The sequence below is a fragment of the Quercus lobata genome, chromosome 8 (genome assembly GCF_001633185.2).
Source record: "Quercus lobata isolate SW786 chromosome 8, ValleyOak3.0 Primary Assembly, whole genome shotgun sequence".
NCBI classification, from domain to species: Eukaryota; Viridiplantae; Streptophyta; class Magnoliopsida; order Fagales; family Fagaceae; genus Quercus; species Quercus lobata.
Genome location: NC_044911.1, coordinates 57,335,962 through 57,357,944, shown reverse-complemented (window position 1 = coordinate 57,357,944; position 21,983 = coordinate 57,335,962). Strand labels below are relative to the sequence as shown.

The 21,983-nt window shown below is 37.0% G+C and overlaps 1 protein-coding gene across 3 annotated transcripts; it reads left to right on the top strand.

The window, feature by feature from the left end:
• The first annotated feature begins 8,084 nt into the window (after positions 1–8,084).
• Positions 8,085–21,690, top strand: LOC115957848 (TBC1 domain family member 8B). 3 transcript variants are annotated; one of them, XM_031076183.1, is made up of 19 exons: positions 8,085–8,441; positions 8,679–8,834; positions 9,000–9,069; positions 9,515–10,132; positions 10,229–10,414; positions 10,536–10,649; positions 12,132–12,190; positions 12,422–12,488; positions 12,633–12,684; positions 12,785–12,877; positions 13,052–13,135; positions 13,265–13,689; positions 14,830–14,891; positions 16,039–16,108; positions 17,834–17,914; positions 18,027–18,128; positions 20,538–20,662; positions 20,936–21,039; positions 21,231–21,324. In XM_031076183.1, the coding sequence occupies exons 2-18, from the start codon at positions 8,758–8,760 to the stop codon at positions 20,991–20,993; spliced, it is 2,343 nt and encodes a 780-aa protein (XP_030932043.1). In that variant the 5' UTR covers positions 8,085–8,441; positions 8,679–8,757; the 3' UTR covers positions 20,994–21,039; positions 21,231–21,324. The 3 variants fall into 3 exon arrangements, with proteins under 3 accessions (XP_030932043.1, XP_030932041.1, XP_030932042.1); XM_031076181.1 differs by having other exon boundaries at positions 8,087–8,441; positions 20,922–21,039; positions 21,231–21,690; XM_031076182.1 differs by lacking the exon at positions 8,679–8,834 and having other exon boundaries at positions 8,088–8,441; positions 20,922–21,039; positions 21,231–21,690.
• The last annotated feature ends 293 nt before the right edge of the window (positions 21,691–21,983 follow it).

Genomic DNA, 21,983 nt, shown 5'->3' with positions numbered 1-21,983 from the left:
AAAATAATTGTTTGCTTAACTTTATTGATGTGGCACCATAATAAAAAAGAAAATACTAACTCATAATTTTTGCCACAACATACTTAAGTGGCAAGTTGTAAGTGATGGAGAAAAAGTGACAGGTCCACAACTCTACAACTCATGACTTGTCATATAACTATTGTAAGTAAGGTTGTGTTTGGTATTAGCTTAAAAAGCCAAAAATTTTTATTATTAAGCTTATTTTTGTCACTATTCATGAGTCTCATAACTCATTTTTTTTATTTTTTATTTTATGGGTCCTACAATACTATTTCAACTACTTTTTAGTTTTATATACTATACTTTTAGTAAAAATATTTCAGTTTTAGTTATAATACTGTTCTCAAATAAACTTTAAATTGTGATAAAAATTGTGACAAAAATTTAATCATCCCATTACTCAAATAAAAGCCATAAAACATTATATATGGAACTCAATCCATAAATTTGTAGTACCATCCAATCAAACAATTGGCCTAATTTATTACAGAGCGCGATAGTAGTCTTCTGCCGACAAAGTAAAGTGGTAAACAGAAAGCATGTCACTGTTACTCAACTTGAGGCAATTATTGGGGGGGGGGGGGGGGGGGTGGTATCAGGGAATGATGCCCACTCCTTGATTAGGGAAAAATTACCAATAAAAAATATGCATGTAATTTAAAAAAAAAAAACACACATACGTATTATTCTGTTTCTTAATTTTTTGAGAATAAGGTGATGAATTGTGATGGGTCTAAAATCATTTTCACATACATATGGATGGGTGACACCACTTTAATTATAATATATTATCTTAACAATTATGAAAAAATATAATAAATTTTGTTTTATAATTATTGGTTTTTTAAAATATATTTTTTAAAGAGTTTCAATTTATGATATTCGTTATTGATAATAACTTTTTATTATCAGATCAAAACATCAATTGATATTTTGGTATTGTGGGGCCCAAATGATTTATGGGCCAGACCCATCTACCCGGGGAGAATCCAAAGGCCCAAGCCGAGGAGGGCTATGGCCCAAACTCGACAAGATAGCCTATGGATACCGCTGAGGGCAGTTCAGTCCTCGGCAGACCCAAAGTCCCCCCAGAAAGAGGGGTAAAAACGGTATAGGACTGAAACTTGGAAGAAAGATCTAAAATATCCAGGGAAAGCTGCCCTTACTGCCATTCAATACTTTGAACCTGACAGAGCCGCATTCTTTGACTTTTACAACCACCCCCAACGACTTTGAATATGGGCTGATGGGACAAGTATCAATCTTGGAAATGTTGACCCTATACGTGGACGAAGGACAATGAACGCAGGCAAAATATAAAAGGAAATATAAGTAACCTAAAGAGGAGGCTGGGAAAAATGGCCAAAAACCAGAGTCTCCCAGTCCACCTCCAGGAGAAAGACTCCATGGGTGAAGATAACCTAGACACGCACGAATATCACGAAAAACCCACCGCCTGGTGACTAAGGCCTAGCCTTCTAAACCCACGCTCTACAAATGATATTGTTTTGGGTCTTTTTACGTGCGAACCCCACACCGCTACGGTTCGTTACGAATCGTGTCCTTACAATTGGCGCCGTCTGTGGGAAAGGCTTGTGTGTTGGTGTAGAAGGTGGGTCGATAGAGTTTCTTTGTTATTTCTAACCGTTGGTTATAGAGTTCTAGTATCAAGTTCTGCTAGGGGCTACGTTTCTTGACTAGGGGCTTGGCTGAGGAGCTAACTCCCTTAAAGCTAAGGTCCCCCGTAAAGAGTAAACTAGGCACTTGGTAGCGTTAATCGTATGGATAAACTCTAGGGGCTTGGCTGAGGAGCTAACTCCCCTAAAGCCAAGATCCCACACGAAAAGAAAACTAGGTTTTGGACAGAACCAAGGCATTGCATAGTCCTCGGACTCAAGCCTATGGGAAAACCAACTACCTGGATGAGGAAAACTAGGTTTTGGACAGAACCAAGGCATTGCATAGTCCTCGGACTCAAGCCTATGGGAAAACCAACTACCTGGATGTGGAAAACTAGGTTTTGGACAGAATCAAGGCATTGCATAGTCCTCGGACTCAAGCCTATGGGAAAACCAACTACCTGGATGTGGAAAACTAGGTTTTGGACAGAACCAAGGCATTGCATAGTCCTCGGACTCAAGCCTATGGGAAAACCAACTACCTGGATGTGGAAAACTAGGTTTTGGACAGAACCAAGGCATTGCATGGTCCTCGGACTTAAGCCTATGGGAAAACCAATTACCTGGATGTGGAAAACTAGGTTTTGGACAGAATCAAGGCCTTGCATGGTCCTCGGACCCAAGCCTATGGGGAAACCAACTATTTAAAAAAAAACTATGGCACATAAACCTCAAAATCCACCCGAAGAGAACTCCTCGTTAACAGTTGGGTTAATCCCTTAATTGCACGGATTCCCCGGTCTACCTTCGGATCCCTAGTACCAAAGGGGTTGATGCGATACGGTGCAATATATTACCCAAAAGCACAATCAAGGTCCCTCGCTACTCGGCTACCCTCTCGAATGAATTATTTAGAGTTTATCGCTCTCGGACAGTGGTCTAGCATGCATCGCGCAGCACTCGGCGGTTATCCCAGTTAGTTCCAAGAGTTTAATTTATTGAGGATTACCCTTCTTATACTTGATAATATTTGTGAGTTTAAACCAGTAGGAATCTGTTTTAAGGCATTTTTCTGCCCGGAATATCATTAAGGGCAAGCTTACATTTAATATTCATGCACCAAATAGTTGTTGCAGAGAAGAAAAGTATGTATAAAGAAATAAACACATCTTTTATTAAGGCAAAGGAACAGTACAGTGTACAATGAAAAGCTGAAACAAGCTTACATTAAAGCTAACTACGTAAGTAAAGGAAAATACAAGAAAATGGAGATAAAGCCGAGGAGGTAGCACAGAGAAGAGGTTGGCTACTTCTTCGAGACCTTATTCCTCCTCAATGCTTTTGCACGCCCATAACTCAGGCAGCAAAAGAACCCAACTTGAGCCTCACACCGCTAAAGGAAAGGTGCAGGGAGTCGGAAGTTGAGGAGCCTTCACCAAAAATTTGCCTGCAACAAGGCAGAGGCGCTGATGGCGGAGAATCTTTCTTCTGACACACCAAAATTCTGGCATGAACAGAACCTGCTTCGGATTTTGACTAAAAGGGGGGGGAAACACCATTTCCCCTTTGTCGAAACGGAATGTTCCCTTGAATTTACGCCTCCTTTGCCCATACCTCACTACTTTGAGTCTCAGGAGGACACGGCGCCTCCGTGGTGGACAGAGTTCCTTTTCCCCAACCCTAGCCTCAAACATGATATACTAAGGGAGGAAACTGAAGGATTTGCGCGCAGGTAAGGCAATTTTCTCTCCTATTTATTTAAAAAGATAAGGTGGTGGCATTTAATTCACGCAGCGTCCCAAGGAACGCTACAGACAAAATGTCTCCGGCTCGATTTTCCACGCCATCTGCAACCATGAGATTAAAGGAGTCTCGTGAAAGCGCACCTCGAACACTGGGACGCCAAAAAGTACCGCGTGACCAAAGACTACGGAAATACCTCTTAATTTGTGGGCCCAGTAAACTCGCGGCCCAGGCCCGTTCTGCATGGGGGCCCAGGGACATAACCAAGGCCTTGCATGGTCCTCGGACCCAAGTCTATGGGGAAACCAAGTACAAAAAGAAAAATTGTAAGTTTTGGACAGAACCAAGGCATTGCATGGTCCTCGGACCCAAGCCTATGGGGAAACCAAGTACAAAAAAGAAAAATTGCAAGTTTTGGACAGAACCAAGGCATTGCATGGTCCTCGGACCCAAGCCTATGGGGAAACCAAGTACAAAAAGAAAAATTGCAAGTTTTGGACAGAACCAAGGCATTGCATGGTCCTCGGACCCAAGCCTATGGGGAAACCAAGTACAAAAAAGAAAAATTGCAAGTTTTGGACAGAACCAAGGCATTGCATGGTCCTCGGACTCAAGCCTATGGGGAAACCAAGTAAAAAAAAAAAGAAAGAAAAATTACAAGTTTTATAACTGCTCGGATGGGAAGAGTCCCCGACTCAGATATTGTAAAATGTTAAGGCCAATAAAAGTGTTAGAATGATGATGGGGCACTCCACTATTCGGTAGCCTAAGGGGGCTGTTCATTTTTGCGGGTGATATGTCTTCGAATGATTACTTCCTACACCGCATAGAGCATCCAGTTCTAATCTCGGCATTATTTCGGGCAATTGCCGTTATTCATAGGTACGCATTGCTAGTTCAAGCAATTCTGTTAAAGTTGTGGTGACTTCTTTTTATTAGCAAGCATTTTGGCCTTAGTTGTCATCGATTCAAATGCTATATTATCGTGCTGAGCAGCGTTTGCAAATTTGTAAAAACATAGAGACAGAGCATGCGAAGTAAAATAACAACAATTTTTTATTAATATGAAAAAATTATTACAACGTACAAAGAAGGGCTCAAACAAGCCTATACAAAAGGTGAGCTGCCGAAGCAACACTAACATTCGCAGTACAGATAAGTAAACAGCCGGGTGTCTTTTAAACTCGTCTTCAAAGTCTCTCCAATTTCTGCCTCAGTATTGCTTATATCGAAAGAAGAACCTTCTTTGGAAAAAGATGAAGGAGAAGGAAGAAGAATTTGAAGGAGAAGGAAGAAGAAGATGGAGGAGATGAATGAAGAAGATGGAGGACATGAGTAAAGAAGGAGGAGAAGAAGAGAGAAGAGATGAAAAGAAAGAAAAAGGAGCAAAAGAGGGAGAAAGAAAAGCACCAGGATGGAACTGGTGCTGGGAAGACTAAGAAAGGGAGGCAAAAGGAGGCGCCAATGAACGAAGAGAGGAAGAAGCAGGGGCACTTAGTCCCTGCCTCGATGCTGACTCCCAACACACTGGAGCCATATTAGGTATGCTCATGAGAGCGCGGTTGGTACTGATGATGGGTGTTCTCGACTCAGTCACGCCGAAAGTTTGACGTGACGAGTCCCTGCTTCGGATTTTGGCTGAAAGGAAGGTAAGACGAATCTTAAGTCTCCGCCATCCTTACCCTGATCGAGCCATTTCAAGCTTTATTAGAACATGACGCTTTGACGAGGGGTATGGTTTCTTCATCATTTGTTATGGTGAATGTACTGTGATTTAGTGTATAACTACTGGGTTAAGTAAACGCTAAGGGAGGCAAAGGGTTTCAAATCTCAGAAAAATAAAAGGGTCTCTGCACGAAAGTGATAGCCTCCTACTTGTCTTCTTATAGGAAGGGCAAAACGGAAGGCATTAAATTCGTTCAGGTTTCCAAAAGAATCTGAAAACGAAGATGTGTCCGTTCCATTTCTCCGCCTCGTCAAACGAACCGTCAAATGTAAATGAGTCTCGTAAAGGGAAGTCATTAAAAGCGTGTTTTGAATAATCAAACGACGAGAACGCGTCAGGAGTAAAATCAAAAAACGCCTCGTAGATCAGTATATTTCTTGAACAGATGGAAAACCGTTAGCATTAATGAAAGACCGAATTAAAGGAGCCATCATAAAAGCTCGGCATTACCAAAACCCTCATTTCCAACCAAGAGGTTGGACAGCCGAGTTTTGAGGGGCTATTGTGGGGCCCAAATGATTTATGCGCCAGACCCATCTACCCGGGGAGAATCCAAAGGCCCAACCCGAGGAGGGCTATGGCCCAAGCTCGACAAGATAGCCTATGGATACTGCCGAGGGCAGTTCAGTCCTCGGCAGACCCAAAGTCCCCCCAGAAAGAGGGGTAAAAACGGTATAGGACTGAAACTTGGAAGAAAGATCTAAAATATCCAGGGAAAGCTGCCCTTACTGCCATTCAATGCTCTGAACCTGACAGAGCCGCATTCTTTGGCTTTTACAACCACCCCCAACGACTTTGAATATGGGCTGATGGGACAAGTATCAATCTTGGAAAGGTTGACCCTATACGTGGACGAAAGACAATGAACGCGGGCAAAATATAAAAGGAAAGATAAGTAACCTAAAGAGGAGGCTGGGAAAAATGGCCAAAAACCAGAGCCTCCCAGCCCACCTCTAGGAGAAAGACTCCATGGGTGAAGATAACCTAGACACGCACGAATATCACGAAAAACCCACCGCCTGGTGACTAAGGCCTAGCCTTCTAAACCCACGCTCTACAAATGATATTGTTTTGGGCCTTTTTACGTGCGAACCCCACACCGCTACGGTTCGTTACGAATCGTGTCCTTACAGGTATAAACGAAAATTAAACCTTATATCTTTTATTCAATCATAAAAAACTTTACTAATTGAATTAACTATAATCCACTTTAATAAGGACACCTATTTGTTTATATTGTATTCATAACGTAAATCTATGTGTGTTTGATAGCTACATCAAACATAGATTAATTGTTTAGCGTATTGGTCCATTCTTTTGATTTGTCCTTTTATACACACATGCAAGGGTAGGGTCGATTGGTCGAAATGGTCAAGACAAAAAGGCTCAACCTTTTTAGCTCCATGTGTTATGGTGCTAATAATAACGATGGGCCAACTTGCTCGGCATGGGGTCCTACTCATTAGTCATTTCATGCGCTCCAAAGGTATATAAAATAAAAGGAATCAAAGTTTAGGGGTTTGATTTTTTGTTTTTTTTCTCCTAGGGTAAATCCGTTAGTCTGTCAATAATGCAAGACTCACTTCCTTATCCATATCCACCATTGGAATTTAATCAATTCAAGTTAGATTAGCTTTATTAGCCACACTTGAAAATTATCATTCTTTTTTTCTTTGATTTGTGTAGTGGGAGTGGGTGTGTTTATTACTTTCTAAATGGCTCCCACCAAAGAATTATCCACTCCTGAATGACAATGACAATGACAATACCAATACCATATAATCATATGTTTTGTGCTGCCACATTATCATGCTACAAAACTAGAATGCAAAATGTGCGTTTAGACGTGGTGTGAGACTTGTATTCCATGTGTATTTATTTTGGAAAGGGACTTGTATAAGTTTTTATTTTTTTATATTATTTATAATTTGAGAAACACATATATAGAGGAGAAGATATCTTATGAGACAGTCTCATGAAATATTTCTCACAATAAGTGGAACTCACATGTGCGAGACTCATCCATATTATGAGAGGAAAGTCTCATGAGATCGTCACGTGAATCCCACTTGTTGTGAGGAGAAGCACACCTTATAAGATCATCTCATAAAATATTTTTTATTTGCTTAGAGATACTTTTTTCAAACTTATTATTTAAGTCCAATAAATCGATGAACACAACCCGCCCCTTATGAGCAATAAAAGATGTTATATTTTGCGGTCATTTTTCTCCTTATGAGTAATAAAAGATGTTATATTTTGTGGTCATTTTCTCCTTTTATTTTAAATAAAGAGTTTATATTTCAAGTTTCAACTCATTAAAATATGGAGAAATCCAATAAACCTATTTTTTTAATACTCTGTTCTTTTAATGAAAAATCATGTGTAAAGATAATTTTTTTGTATTTTTCAATATTTTATAACATTAGAAAAAATAAGTCAAAGTAAACTATCTTTGGTCAACATAAAAACTAAAAAAGTATGACTTATTTTTAGATATTATTTTCTACTATTTTTTTTTTGAAAAATAACTCAATCACACAGAAAGCTAAATAAGGAAAGTTAAGATATTGTTTTTCAACTAATTTAAAGTTGCCAACAAATATTAGTAAAATGAAATATTTTTATAGAAAATATTTTTTGAAAAATGACTCATTTTCTAAAAACCGTAATCACTAAAACAAAACAATGTGTTAAAATAGAGTATGTCTAGTAAAAATAAGGTTTAAAAAGAGGTACATAAGTGAAATAAGTTTCTATAAAAAAAAAAAAAAAAAAAAAAAGTGAAATAGGGTAACTAAAAAAGAAGACATTATTTTTAACAATTTAAAAAAAAAAGAAAAAAAAAGAAAAGAGATTTGATGAACATTTTTTTCTTCAACAAAACGAAAAAAGCTGTCAAATTTTTAATCTTAGAACGAAAAAGCTGTCACTTTTTAATCTTAGAACTCAGTGTTAAGAAATCTAAAGCACATGTAACAGCAACGTGAGCGGTAATCTCGCCCATTTTGCCTTAAGCATGTGACCCTCAAAATCTCAACGCCTCTCTATCTCTCTCTGTCTTCCCCTCTCCACTTAGAACTTTCCCACTCCATCACAATTCATACATACAAAACACACAAAAGCCTCTCACTATCCCAGACGCTCTCTCTTTCGCTCAAGTCTCTCAAAATCTCAAGTACCAGAGTTGCTTGCTACAGCAAGTCAAGTAGCAGCACAGAGATCTCATCAAACTGATAAACTCACCCATAAAAAAAAACCCCGATCTCTCACTAAATGAAAGCCACCACCAAAGCCCTCAACCCCTCAGTCATCACCTTCGACCACAAGAGGTACGCTTCTCTCCATACTACTACCCACCCCCGCTTCTCTCCTCTCCACGTGTCCTCTCCCAATTCGCCCTCTGATCCATCAAACTTCCTTTTCATACATTTACACATACATAGTGTATTTTATTAAATTCTCACCGGCAATTATTCCGATCGTATCTTCTTTTTTAAAAGTAGTTATTGCTATTTGATTCGTTTTTTTTTTTTTAATTTTTTAATTTTTTATGTATGTAAATTCAGTGAGTTTGCTTGGATTTAAATAGTGGGAAGTGTGTAATGGTTCTTGTTAGTTGATTTTTGAATTGGCGCTCTAGGCACAATGCCGAACGGCATAAGAAATAGAATAGGATCGAGGTTTTTGAGTGTGAATCGGCAGTCTGCGAAGGCCGATTGCAGGTAATTCGAGCTGCGATCGCGCTCTGAAAAAAATTTCGTAGTTCACGGTTTGTAGTTGTGATGGAACTTGGTTTTTGATTTGTTTGTGATTGAGAACTTTGCTTTGTGTGTGTGTGTGTGTTTTTTTTTTTTTTTTTGGGAATTTGATAGAATTGGTGTGTACAGGGACGCCTATGGATTTGCTGTGAGGCCTCAACATGTACAGAGATACCGCGAATATGCTAATATCTATAAGGTTTTGTTCTACTTGTTGCGGTCCTTCCTACTAGTCTTGACTTGAGTCTCAACACTCTTGTTTGGTTGCTGAGAAAATTTGGAAAAAAAAGGAAGAGAAAAGGATTATAGAGTTTATAATATATATATTTTTAATTTTTTAAAATTAGAGACTAAGCAAAGAGAGTCAAAAGAGAGTGCTTGAATTTAAAGAGATTTGGTTCCCTGAACCGAATCTAACTACCCACATATTTAAGGGACCAAAATTGAACTGACTCCTTAAATAAAGGGATTGAATTATTCTTCTCTTTTTAATAATAAATCGAAACTTTTTATACCCCAAATTTCAGGGATCAAATCACAAGTTTCATTTTTCTTCTCATATTTGTCAGCAACCGAATGGAGTTTGAAGAGACGCAATGTAAAACAATGTTGTGCTTTTATGTAATGTTAGTTGACCATTTCAGGAGGAAGAGGAGGAAAGATCAGATAGGTGGAAGTCTTTCCTGGAGCGGCAAGCAGAGTCAGCTCAACCGCCTGTAAACGGAATATCAGTTGAAGAAGATAAGAAGGCCGTTTTGGCCGGAGTTTTAGAGCAAGAAGCAGATGTTAGTTTAGAGAAGGTTGTTGAAGGAGACGATTTAAGTAGCCAGAAGCTCGATTCCAATGATTCGGCTGAAAATGGTGCTAGAAAGGATGAGGTTCCTGAAACTAAGGAGACGAAAACACATAAGGTTCAAATTTGGTCTGAGATCAGACCGTCCCTTTGTGGCATTGAAGATATGATGAGCATTCGTGTAAAAAAGAAGTCTAATTTATCGAAAGATGAGCAAGGCGCTGGAACCGGGAAGCCACTTCCTTCCCCTATTGAAGAGGTTAAATCCTCTAAGGGATTGTCTGAGGAGGACTCTGAGGACGAGTTTTATGACGCAGAGAGGTCTGATCCCATTCAAGATGCTCCTGCAAGTGATGCTGCCAGTACCCCCGCTGCTGGTGACATGTCCCCTTGGGAATCTTTGTTTCCTTGGAAAGAAGAGTTAGAAGTCCTTGTTCGCGGTGGAGTGCCTATGGCTCTCAGGGGAGAGGTGCAGATTAATATTCCATTTTGCTATTTATCATAGTTAAAAGTTTATTTCTTGGTGACTAAGTTCTGTAATTGCATTATGCCCGAAATATTTCAGCTTTGGCAAGCTTTTGTGGGTGTGAGAGCACGTCGAGTTGACAATTATTACCAGGATCTGCTAACTCGAGAAACTAATTCTGGCAATAACAAAGAACAAAATAACGTGCAGTCAGATAACAATGGTGAGGGATTTACTACAGATTCTGTATGCGTGCCAGAGAAATGGAAAGGGCAGATTGAGAAGGTCATTACGTCCAACTCTTATTCAACCTTTGTGTTCAATAGCTTCATTTTGTGGATCTACCTTCTATGTGTATATAATTTATCCAATTTTCTCAACTTATTGTTATTGGTTTAATTTGCAGGATTTGCCTCGGACATTTCCAGGGCATCCTGCTTTGGATGAGGATGGTAGAAATGCTTTGAGGCGACTACTTACAGCATATGCTAGACATAATCCCTCTGTTGGGTACTGTCAGGTATTTGTTTCTAGAAGAGGTTATATGCTTTATTTTGATTGTGGTTGCACTGTTTTTAAGGATACTACTGTTACAGAAATCTCTTAAATGACAGTTTGAACTTATAGCTCCCCACCTAGCACAATTATTATTATTATTATTATTATTTTGATAGGTAATCAAAGATTTATTCCATTAAAAGTACATTATGTTCACGATGGTGAACAATTAGACCTTAAAACGAATACAAGTACCTCAGGAAGAGATATGAATAGAAAGAAGAAATTCGGAAATGGAAATACATTGTGTAAAACCCCAAATTTTACTCCACTTAAATAAGGTCCCAACTAGTATAGGCTTCAAAAGATCTATTGATCTCACAATATCTTCAAAAGTATGATTATTACGCTCCTGCCAAATTAACCACATCAAATCAGCTGGAACCACCTAGCACAATTATTTAAATAGTTATGTTTTGCAATTTGACAAATTGACAACTAAAGTGCCTGTGACCTTTACAGTTCATTTGGAAGGGGAAAGGGGGTAAAGCCATAAAGGAATGGAATACAAAGGATTTTTAAAGCATATTGGGCTTAAGACATCTGTGAACTGGGCCCTCTTGTCCAAACAATATTTCACCTATAAAAAAAAAAAAAGCATATTCCATCTCTTCCCTTGTTTGGGATTGTAGTAGAAAGAATGGAAGAACTATGAGGGAATGCCCATTTCATTCCACTCTTTCCTAAGCATTCCTCTCAAAAGTGGGAGGACACTTGTTCCTTTAATGAATTAGAGGTGAAATATCCATTTTATCCATATTTTAAGAAAAAGACTGATAAATGGGGAAGATTATACTAGTAAAATTGTATATAACATAGTGTTAGACCTTTAATTTAATTGGTGATTACTTAAAATTTGGAATTCTTAATTAGTAAAAAGCTTACATGAGCCCACCACACTAGAAAGATTTCACGGAAGTAAAACTGGAAAGTAGATTGATCTAGAAAATCACGTTCGCTTAGAAATTAAAACTTTAAAAGTAACTCTTTCCAGAAGGAAATGTTACTAACAGTCACAATTATTGATTGATGTGTCATACTTTTCCTTTAGAGAAAATATTAGCCACCAGAGTTCTAGCTGAAATGGCATCTCCTCCACTTGTAAGACAAGGTGGAGTGTTAGGTCGTGGGTTTAGGGCCCATCAAGTCTATGTGTAATCACCATTAGAAAGAGGGTATAAGCCATTAGTTCTTCATTTGGCTTATCATTGTTAAAAAAATTAGTTCCCTTCAAATTAGTGTTGCATGGCCAAGTGAAGATGGACATACAAAAAGTTAATTTCAAAGATTTGCTGCAGATTGCAGTGGAATAAGAGGCTTTTGCATGCCACTCCTTACCCAAATTTCTTTTTTGGTTGGGCTGCTAAATTTTATTCTGTTTACCATACAAATCCAGATAACTGACTGTCTGACATTTCTCTTATTGGACTTGATCAATATGCAGGCCATGAATTTCTTTGCTGGCTTATTACTACTTTTGATGCCTGAAGAAAATGCATTTTGGTAAGTCTGAAACATTTGACATAATCCTTTCCAGAATGCATACTCCCTTACTTGCATAGAATAAGTACATGTTGTAGAGGGAACATGATTAATGTTATTGTCTCTATATTTAATTGCATTCTCTTCTGTAAGAATACATGACTAAATGGTCTATAATTGTGCAACATCTATGTTTTTTGCTGTCAACTTTATTGTCTATATGCCCTTATTAATCAAGCTAAAAATTTTCAGGGCCTTGATGGGCATCATTGATGACTATTTTGATGGCTATTACTCAGAGGAAATGATAGAGTCTCAGGTATTCTTACATTCATGTTTGAGTGATATGTGTTTTTCTACTCTCCTCAAAAGAGCTATGGTAATGAAGTCAAGGAAAGTTCATAGCTACTGCATAGTGGTGGAGGATGGCACATTTCTTCTAATAGGCTGTTGTGCTTTTTAGGTTGACCAACTTGCTTTTGAGGAGTTGGTACGGGAAAGATTTCCTAAATTGGGTTCGTATATTCTTGGCATTGTCTTTGCAGTTCCTGAGTTTTTTTATCTGTACAAAGCTTGTTGAGTAGTTTTTTTACGTTATGTCTACATCTGATGCAGTCCATCATCTAGATTACCTGGGAGTACAGGTGGCTTGGGTTACTGGACCGTGGTTCCTATCCATTTTTATGAACATGCTTCCATGGGAAAGTGGTCAGGTTTTATGTTGTGTCTTTTTAACATTAAAGCGTAGTTGTGTTGACATGCATCTTATATCTATATGCATATTCTTTGCTGCTTGGCTATCATACCAGTCTTTGCATTCTCATTTCCTGTACCTTCTTTATAAAGCTTATATATAATCTGATGGATTTATCCTTACTCCAGTTCTTCGAGTCTGGGATGTGCTTCTTTTTGAGGGAAACCGCGTCATGCTGTTTAGAACAGCACTTGCTTTGATGGAGTTATATGGTACTGGGTAAAAAAATAATTGAGTTTTTTGAATACTTTGATATGTTATTGGGGGTGCAAGTAATATAAATTTAGTACCATGTACGTGGTTTTACTCTATAAAACTTAATTTAGCTCAGTTTCATGTAGGCCCTGCATTGGTTACAACTAAGGATGCTGGAGATGCAGTTACTTTGCTGCAATCGCTGGCTGGCTCAACATTTGATAGCAGTCAACTTGTACTGACTGCTTGCATGGGTTACCAAAATGTAAACGAAACCCGATTACAGGAGTTGAGAACTAAACATCGGTCAGCAGTTATAGCTGCAGTTGAGGAAAGATCAAAGGGGCTTCGGGCTTGGAGGGACTCTAAGGGACTGGCTTCTAAACTTTATGGTTTTAAGCATGATCCTAAATCAATGATATTAGAAGCTAATAAAACAGAACAATTGACTGATGCACAAACAAATGGTAGTCTATCTCGTTCGGAGTCTGGGTCCACTAATGCAGATGAAATTGTCATTAGCCTGACTGGGGATGTGGAGGTTGATTCTGTCAAAGATCTTCAAGAGCAGGTCTTGTGTCTTCTCTCTTATTCGTCACCTTTGCATTGTCCTTTCTTTAGATAGCAATGACGTTAAATAAGCTCTTTGTTCCTCTTCTTCTTTGCATTGTCCTTTCCTTAACTTTGGAAAACAATGAAGTAAGCATTTCGCTCCTGTAAATGCTTTTGCATGGTTATTCAGCCAATAGGATAGATTCATGTATGGATAAAAGGTACTAAATATATTAACCTGTGCTATTTTTTATTTCAGATTTAACACTTATTTTACTCAAATTTGCTATCAACTTAGTTGCACAGGTCTGTGCATGATCATCAAAGTTGGGCTGAGTCAAGCATCACATTCTTAAAGGATTAAGAGCCTCATAAAAAAATAAAAAATAAAAATTGCTTGACACTGCACTCATTTTGTAGATAATATAAAGGGATGGTTACTATTTTTAGGATAGCTTATAAGTCACAATATATTGATTATCGTCATATCATCTGTCCTCTGTACTTTTGGCTTTGCTCTTTTTTATTTTTCCTTCCATAATTACTGAAAAGAACAAAGATGTCCATATTTTTTTTTTATTTGTAGCTACATATATACTGGAAGAAACCATCCATGTAGGTAAGAAATCAAGGTGGAATATTTCTTAAAACAAGTTATGTTTATTATTATAATAAATCTTGAGGCGTCACGTCATGACTCAAATTAATATATAGATCACACACTAGCATATTGATCATTGTGCCAAAATTTAAGGAGGGAAACCTATTTTGTTGATTTTATCTTATTTTTTGAATATGAATTGTGGAAGGGGCAAAAGAAGAGAAATGGAGGTTTAATGTTATGCCATTTTATATTATTGTTAAAGAACTTAATGAGCTCTAGCTTAAATGGCACCTCCACCCCTTGTAAAAGCAAAGTGGAGGGTGAGTTCATGTGTTCAAGAGCCATCGGGGTGCATGTGTAAATATATATTTAAAGAAAGGCTTTACTCCATTTTTTAATGATTCTCAAGGTAGAAAGCTTTGGATGTTTAATGTCTTCTGCAATCCTTTTTTTCATTGTATAAATATGAATTTAAGTATTTGACTTCTTTGTTGATGATACTTAAGAGCATTTTCCTCACACCATAAGTGAGTCTAACATATGAACTGCATGCAGGTGGTGTGGTTAAAGGTTGAATTGTGCAAGTTGCTGGAGGAGGAAAGATCGGCTGTACTCAGGTTAATATTTGCCATTGGATGTACATCTTCCTAACTTATAATAGGAATCCTTTTTATCTTTCTTGGTTGCCAACACTATGGTCTTGTTCTCAATCTTAGCTGCTTTATGATGATAGGGGCTTTATTACATATAAGATAACCCGTGTACCATGTATACTTTAAGCATGAAAGTCCCTGTTACTAGGAAAGTCTTCAACAATTGTTTATTCAGTTATTGCTTTCAGGCTTTGGTATTCCATATTCCTCTTCAAATTACTCACCTATTGATCATCATTAATTGAATATTGATTTTCTTTTTCTTTTTCTTTTTTTTGGGGGGTGGGGCGGGTGGGCGATCTTTTTAAATTATGTCCGATCAGGTCAGGGACTGGGTGTGTGTGCAGAAACCAGAATTTGCCTTATTAAGAACAGCTGGAAATTGGTCACCGTGCACTGCATTTGGGGTTCTGAGTTTGAATAGCAACAATGTTTAGTTTATGTAGTGGAGGGAAACTTCAAGATGTTGCTAAGTGGAGTTTCCATTGTCAGCTGGAAATGGTCACTTGGCCCTTTTATCTATTTGTCTTCCCATTTGCTGTAGTTTTTTTTTTTAATTTTTTTTTATAAGTAAACCGTTTGCTGTAGTTACTATATAATCTTCTTCCTAATAGAACTCCTATAGTTGCTGTTTGTTTATACCTTTACTTCCTTATCAAAACTTTTCCACAAAAGGTTTTCCATCTTGCTCCAGGTCCTTATTCCTTTGTCCATTCAATACATTGGACAGTCTCTGTGTTAAGTACAATGTCAGTCCCAGTGTTTACAAGGAATCCTCTCTAGAAAGGATGTGGAGAATTCTCGTATATCTGAAATTTATTTTAGCTGTTTTAAGATCACAACCTTTGTTGAGCTCTCTCTCTCTTTTTATTATTATTATTATTATTATTATTATATTGTTTATAGTTATTTTTCTTTGTTCTTGGGGTGCCTTAAGATAGCAGTCTGTTATGGAAATTGAGGAAAGTTCCTTGACGTCCCCTGGTCTACAGAGTATGATTTCACAGCAACCACATTCAGTCATGGAATACTGTTGTTCTTAAACAAGTCACAAGTACTGCTTTTCATTAGTACATAACTGATAGTCTGGCTTCTTCCTGACTTTTTTCAGAGCTGAGGAGTTGGAGACAGCTCTAATGGAGATGGTCAAGCAGGACAATCGGCGGCAATTGAGTGCCAGGGTATATCCTGAATACCATTACACATAGCAGTTCTTCTATTGATCAGAAATACAGTTCTTGTAATGTATATCTACCTTTTTTTGGTTACCATGCTGAGCTTGCTGCATGCATGATTTTGAAAATGTATTTAACTGTTAAAATATAAGTGTATGTCTAGTTGCACATGTTACAGTGATCTTCTAGATTAAACTTACCTTGGTTTGAAGAACATCCTTTAAAGGATAACTGAGGGACTGTGAGTGCCCCTGGGCCTTGGGAAATTGGTAAATATGAGGGTGGGGTTTGTGTAGATCTTATGCCAGAGTAATAAAAAAACCCAGTTCACTGAGGAAATCTATGGTGGGAGCATAGTCCCTTTTTAGTTTTTCAGTTGATATATATTATCTCCTTTAACATCTGGGGATGGTTGTAAAGCACTCACCATGGGAAGTGTGATAAACATCTTGTTGGAGTATTATCTGGTTGTCTAGGTTTAGATTAGGTCTATGCTGGATATATATAGGGGAAGGAGAGGAAAAAAGATACTGTTAACAGCACTGTAGCTGTGGCACTGTTGTTGTATTTTTTAAGTGCCACTTGTGCTAGTATAACTAGGGTTTCTAGGGTATATTTGTCTTTAATTTATTTTTATTTAACCTGATGTGTATAGTTAGGATTAGTTTTCACTTATGGGAATTATTCTTAATTTTTTTAAGGTGTTACAATTTTATTCTTCGTATAGAGGCTATTACACTATGCAGTGGTTATGATAGCTTTTTTTTTTTTTGATAAGTGCGATCATTATGATAGCTTATCTTAATACTATCAATGAAATTGATGTGGATCTGCTAGTATCTTACAGAACTCCAGGGTTTTGCTAGTTTTCTTCATCTTAAAGATAGCTTGTCTTAATATTATCAATAAAATTGCTGTGGATTTTACTTATCAAAAAAAATTGCTGTGGATTTGTTAGTTCCTTAGAGAACTCTAGGATTTTGCTAGTTTTCAGTGCCCTAAAGACTCTCTCTTTGTTTCCCTCTAAGAAAGTTAGGCTTTGATGGAAAAATCAAAGTATGTCATCATCTCATTTTGCTTTTGACTCTGCCAATATATTTTCTATAGTAATAGATATATACTATAGAAGTATGAAGATATAGGATGGTGCACTGATTGTGTCCTTTATAATTCATTGATGCATTTATTTTTAAAGTGTTATGGTTTGATATTCTTTGGACCAAATGGCGTCTCATTCCCTCACAAGGAAAAGGTGGTAAGGTGAGGTCACTTGCTAATCCCTGTATGAGTGCATCTGTATTTACCTATAAAAAATGGCAAAGTCTTAATAGATTTTTCACACTGCAAGCAGCTGTTCACTGCCATAGTGAAATTAATGTGCATTGCATTTAGATTTTGCTTCAAATTTTTGTAGACTTTGGTGCCATGAACCTTGCAGCTCAGTGGCATAGCCTACTCTCCTTTGTTAGGAGAAATAGGGTTCAAATCCCCCCTCTACCATTGTTGTAACCACCAAATTATCAAAAAACTGCTTAGTGCTTGGCCTAATTTAGAGGCAATAAGAGAGTTAAAGACAATGATGTATTGAGTAGCCTGCATGTTCTGAAGTTAGTGTTATGCTAGTATGTGGGATGCCAAAACATTTCTGTGAAAATAGATGCTTTCTTCTGCAAGTTCCTATCCATTGTTAGAAAACCTTAGTCAAAGGTTAATTCTGCTTACAATCTGCAGGTTGAGCAGTTAGAGCAAGAGGTTACTGAGCTTCGGAGGGCTGTTGCTGATAAGCAGGAACAAGAAAATGCCATGCTTCAGGTTTCGTTTTTCCTCCATTTTATTTAAACTTCCTACTTTGATAAGACCATCTACTCTAATAACTTGTTATGGTATTTCATGGTTATATTGAATTATTTTACCAATCTCATAGGTTTTGATGCGGGTAGAGCAAGAGCAAAAGGTAACAGAAGATGCTCGTAGATTTGCCGAGCAAGATGCAGCAGCTCAAAGATATGCTGCTCAAGTGCTTCAGGTTTACTTCTTAGTTTCTATACATTTTGGTTTTGTTTCTTCATTGCTTTGCTGGGTAGTTATTCCATCATATACCATCCTTATGTAATTAATTTACTAAAATTTGCTTGCATATCTGATGTTGAGTGTATCTTAGATTCTATTGAGCTATATATTTGCAAGTTGAAGAAAGCTCATACAATTAGTTGTATCAATTTTAGCCCTTGTCTTGTAGTTACATTTATCAATCTTTGCTAACTATCTGGAGTCAACAAAATGGTTGTCTTTGGCCAGTATGTTAATATCAAGAACAATATCCTAGGTGAAGCCCGGCTGCCTGTACATTACTTAACCTTGACCTGATTCTGTACCACATCAACGTCATGGGCATTATTATGTAAATAATTGTCCTTTTGTACCTTAAAACACGTTAATAAACTTCCTTCTGTATTATGTATTGAGCCATATCTGGTGATGCTCTAATCTCAATATTATCTATCTTGAGCATGCTGATTATTTAAACGATGTTTTTGTTGCACAATATTCCCCTCGTGACTTTATTTATTTTAAATGTTATTGTCTTACATGATATTGAAACATTAATATTATCTGTAACATGTCAGCATTTTTGTTTCTGTTACATGTCTTCTGCTACCATTTTACTTAAGTGTTATACTTCCAGTGTACCTGGGTAGTTATTTTTATTATTAATAAAGTTTACTTATCAAAAATAAAAAGTGTCTTATACTGATAAAATTGCCTATGAAGGGGATGAGAGTTGTGGGGAGGTTGGCTCATAATTATGTATGATATCATCTTAGATCATGTTGTGCTCTCTTTCAGTCCTTTATATAATTGCTTCAACGGATTTTTTGGATGAGTAAGCTCTTTCTTCAAACCAGATAAACCTGCAGCAAAAACACTAGCAGCAAATCCCATAGTGTCAGACTACCTCTTGTAGACAAGTATTATAATTTTTTTATCTTATCTACCTTTTATGTCTTTCTTCATCTGGATTTTAAAGTGATAACCTTGGGCCTCTTTGGAATGAAGTTCTTTGATATTCGATGCTCCACAATTCCTCAATTTTTTTCATCTATATGTAAGAAATTCTTAAAGGTGCCAAAAGGGGTGGAATATTAGGGTGTATGAAAATAAAGAGAGAGAGAGAGAGAAGAGGAAGGAAATACTACTCTACTTATCTTAATTAAATTTTCAAGTTTGAGCAGGGTGGAGTATTAGGGTGTGTGAAAATAACGAGAGAGAGAAATACTACTCTACATATCTTAATTAAATTCTCAACTTTGAGCAAGAAGTACTATGAAGTGGAAGGATATGGCTAAAGTATCTAGGAGTTGACCTTGGCATCTATATAATAATATTTAAAAGCCGAAACGAGCATATATTGTTGCATGCTCTTGTTGAACCACATCAACGTAGCATTTCGGTCCATTTTGATCTATTCGGTTCATTTTGATCCACTTTGGTGATGCTTTGGGATGAGAGGTTTGTGTAGAAACTAGAAAGAGGAGCTGCTTCATTGACTTTTATGTCACATTCTCAGTGTAATGTTGGTAGGTTTTTGATAAAATTACGTTTTTGTTATGTTATTAAAGTCTTGTATTTTTTTTTTTTTCTAATATTTGTGATGGATTTACTTATATTTACTTCCTCTTTAGTCTATTCAAGACGTATAGATGATGAACTGTTTGTAAGAAACACTATAAACAAATTCCAACCACACATTATAATACTTACAGAGTATCTTGCTCTTATAATAATTGAATGTAAATTGCATTATATATCCTTGAAAAAAAATTACAAAATTTAGAACACTTTTAAATAACAATAACTAAAAAATATAGATAGCTTAATTTAGAAAATCTAATATATTGTATCTACTATACTTTATATTTCACTTAACAAAAAAACAAATAGTTAATTTTTTCCATGTATCGCGCAGGTCTGCAACTAGTATACATAAAACCCAAACCAGCCTGGTTACATCTGCCATTTAAGGCAATGTACTTAGGACTCCATCCAAATTTCATGAATCAAAACCAGAGTGTCTCAGAAATTTTCAACTTTGTCTATTGTAGTGATAAAATTGGAACTGTTACCATCTTTTTTCCTTACTACCCTTTTTTTTCCTTTTGAAATTTGACTCTTTATGAACTGCGGTCATTAGTTTGATACATCATGTTACAATTTTCTGTCTCCCTGTATGTTATGTATCCAACAGCTGCAAGCACTTCTATTGTGTATTCATATTAGTCTGCACCAGTCTCGATGGAATGAGTAGATTGGATGGTTTTGTACATTTAGCGGAATTACTATCTTTGGAATTTAAAATATTGATTATTCAGATGTTCTGTTCCTTTTTTTTTTTTGGTGTGTAATACCCCCTGCTACAACAACTATATGTATGCAGGAAAAGTATGAAGAGGCCACTGCTTCACTTGCTGAAATGGAGAAGAGAGTGGTTATGGCAGAATCAATGCTGGAGGCTACCTTGCAGTACCAATCTGGCCAAGTTAAAGCACAACCTTCCCCTCGGTATGTATTCGACTTTGGTCCATTTGTTAATATGATTCTTCTTTTGCCTCTATGTCTCTATTTGCTGCAGCATCTGCCTTTTTACATGCAGCCACCCCCTAACCCTTTCCCTACCTTTTCCTCACCTCAAGGGGGAGGGGGGGAGGTCCTAATATATGTAGGGTATCAGCTTAGAAACATTTCTGTATTGCTTGCATATTATGCCCCTTTGGATGTGATTTGTGCAATTTTGCTTTGTTTGTGCAATTTTGATTTGTAGATCTCCACATCCAGATTCTTCAACAGTACAAAGCAATCAAGAGACACAAGATTTTCCTGCAAGAAAAATTAGTTTGCTAGCTCGTCCATTTGGAATTGGCTGGAGAGACCGGAATAAGGTTAGTTTCTATTTGTTTTCTCTTCATGTACACCATACATGCTTAAAATCCACTGTATATCTTGAATCTTACAATATTAGTAAGCAGGACACAAATCATTTTGTTCAATAAGGTAAGGGGTTTACAATATTTCTGTTACTGTGCTTCATATGTTTTAAAATTATTAATTAAATTTCCTTTGAATGCGATAGGGGAAACCAGCTAATGTTGAGGAGCCAATTGATGGCAAATCTACCAATGAGGGGCAGAGTCCCAGCACGCCAGAGAAAGGTGCTAATGGTGTAGAAGACAAAGAATAGAGAATATAAGGTTTATTAGAATGATACTCCAATAGATATACTCCTTTCACTGCCCCAGTTCTAATATGCTTTTCTGCTTGGTGGATATCTTACGCATCAATGACACTTCAGGGAGCGGGTAGATATAGTCTCTTTGTCTGTAATTTTGTTTAGACAGAGCCAATATAAAGCTTATATTCATTCATTGTTTGTTTGTTCATTAAATCAGTAGTAATAATAGAATAGAGGAGGAGAATGTAAGAAGCATGAGAGCAATGGTCATTCAACTGTATAATCTTTGCATTACTGTCTTGTATTGATTTATTTGAACTTGTAGTTCAAGAAAGAATTTTCCAGCAGTTACTGCATATTAGTTGCATCTGTATAATCTTTCAATCAGTGTCTTCTCTTGTTTTGTATTCTGTATAGTTTAGTTCTCGGTAGAAATCCCTGGTAGTTACTGTTCTCTCTCTCTCTCTCTCCCCCCAAAGCATAGTTGGTCATGTAATATATTATGTGGAAAAGTAATCTGGAGAATATGATGTAATTATTATTTTTATTATTTTAACTTTTGGGCTGCAAGGAATTGTTTTTCGTACTCAGTCCATCCTGCGATAAGGTCGAAAAACAAAATATGCAAAGAAAGAAAGTGGAATGGTTCAAAGC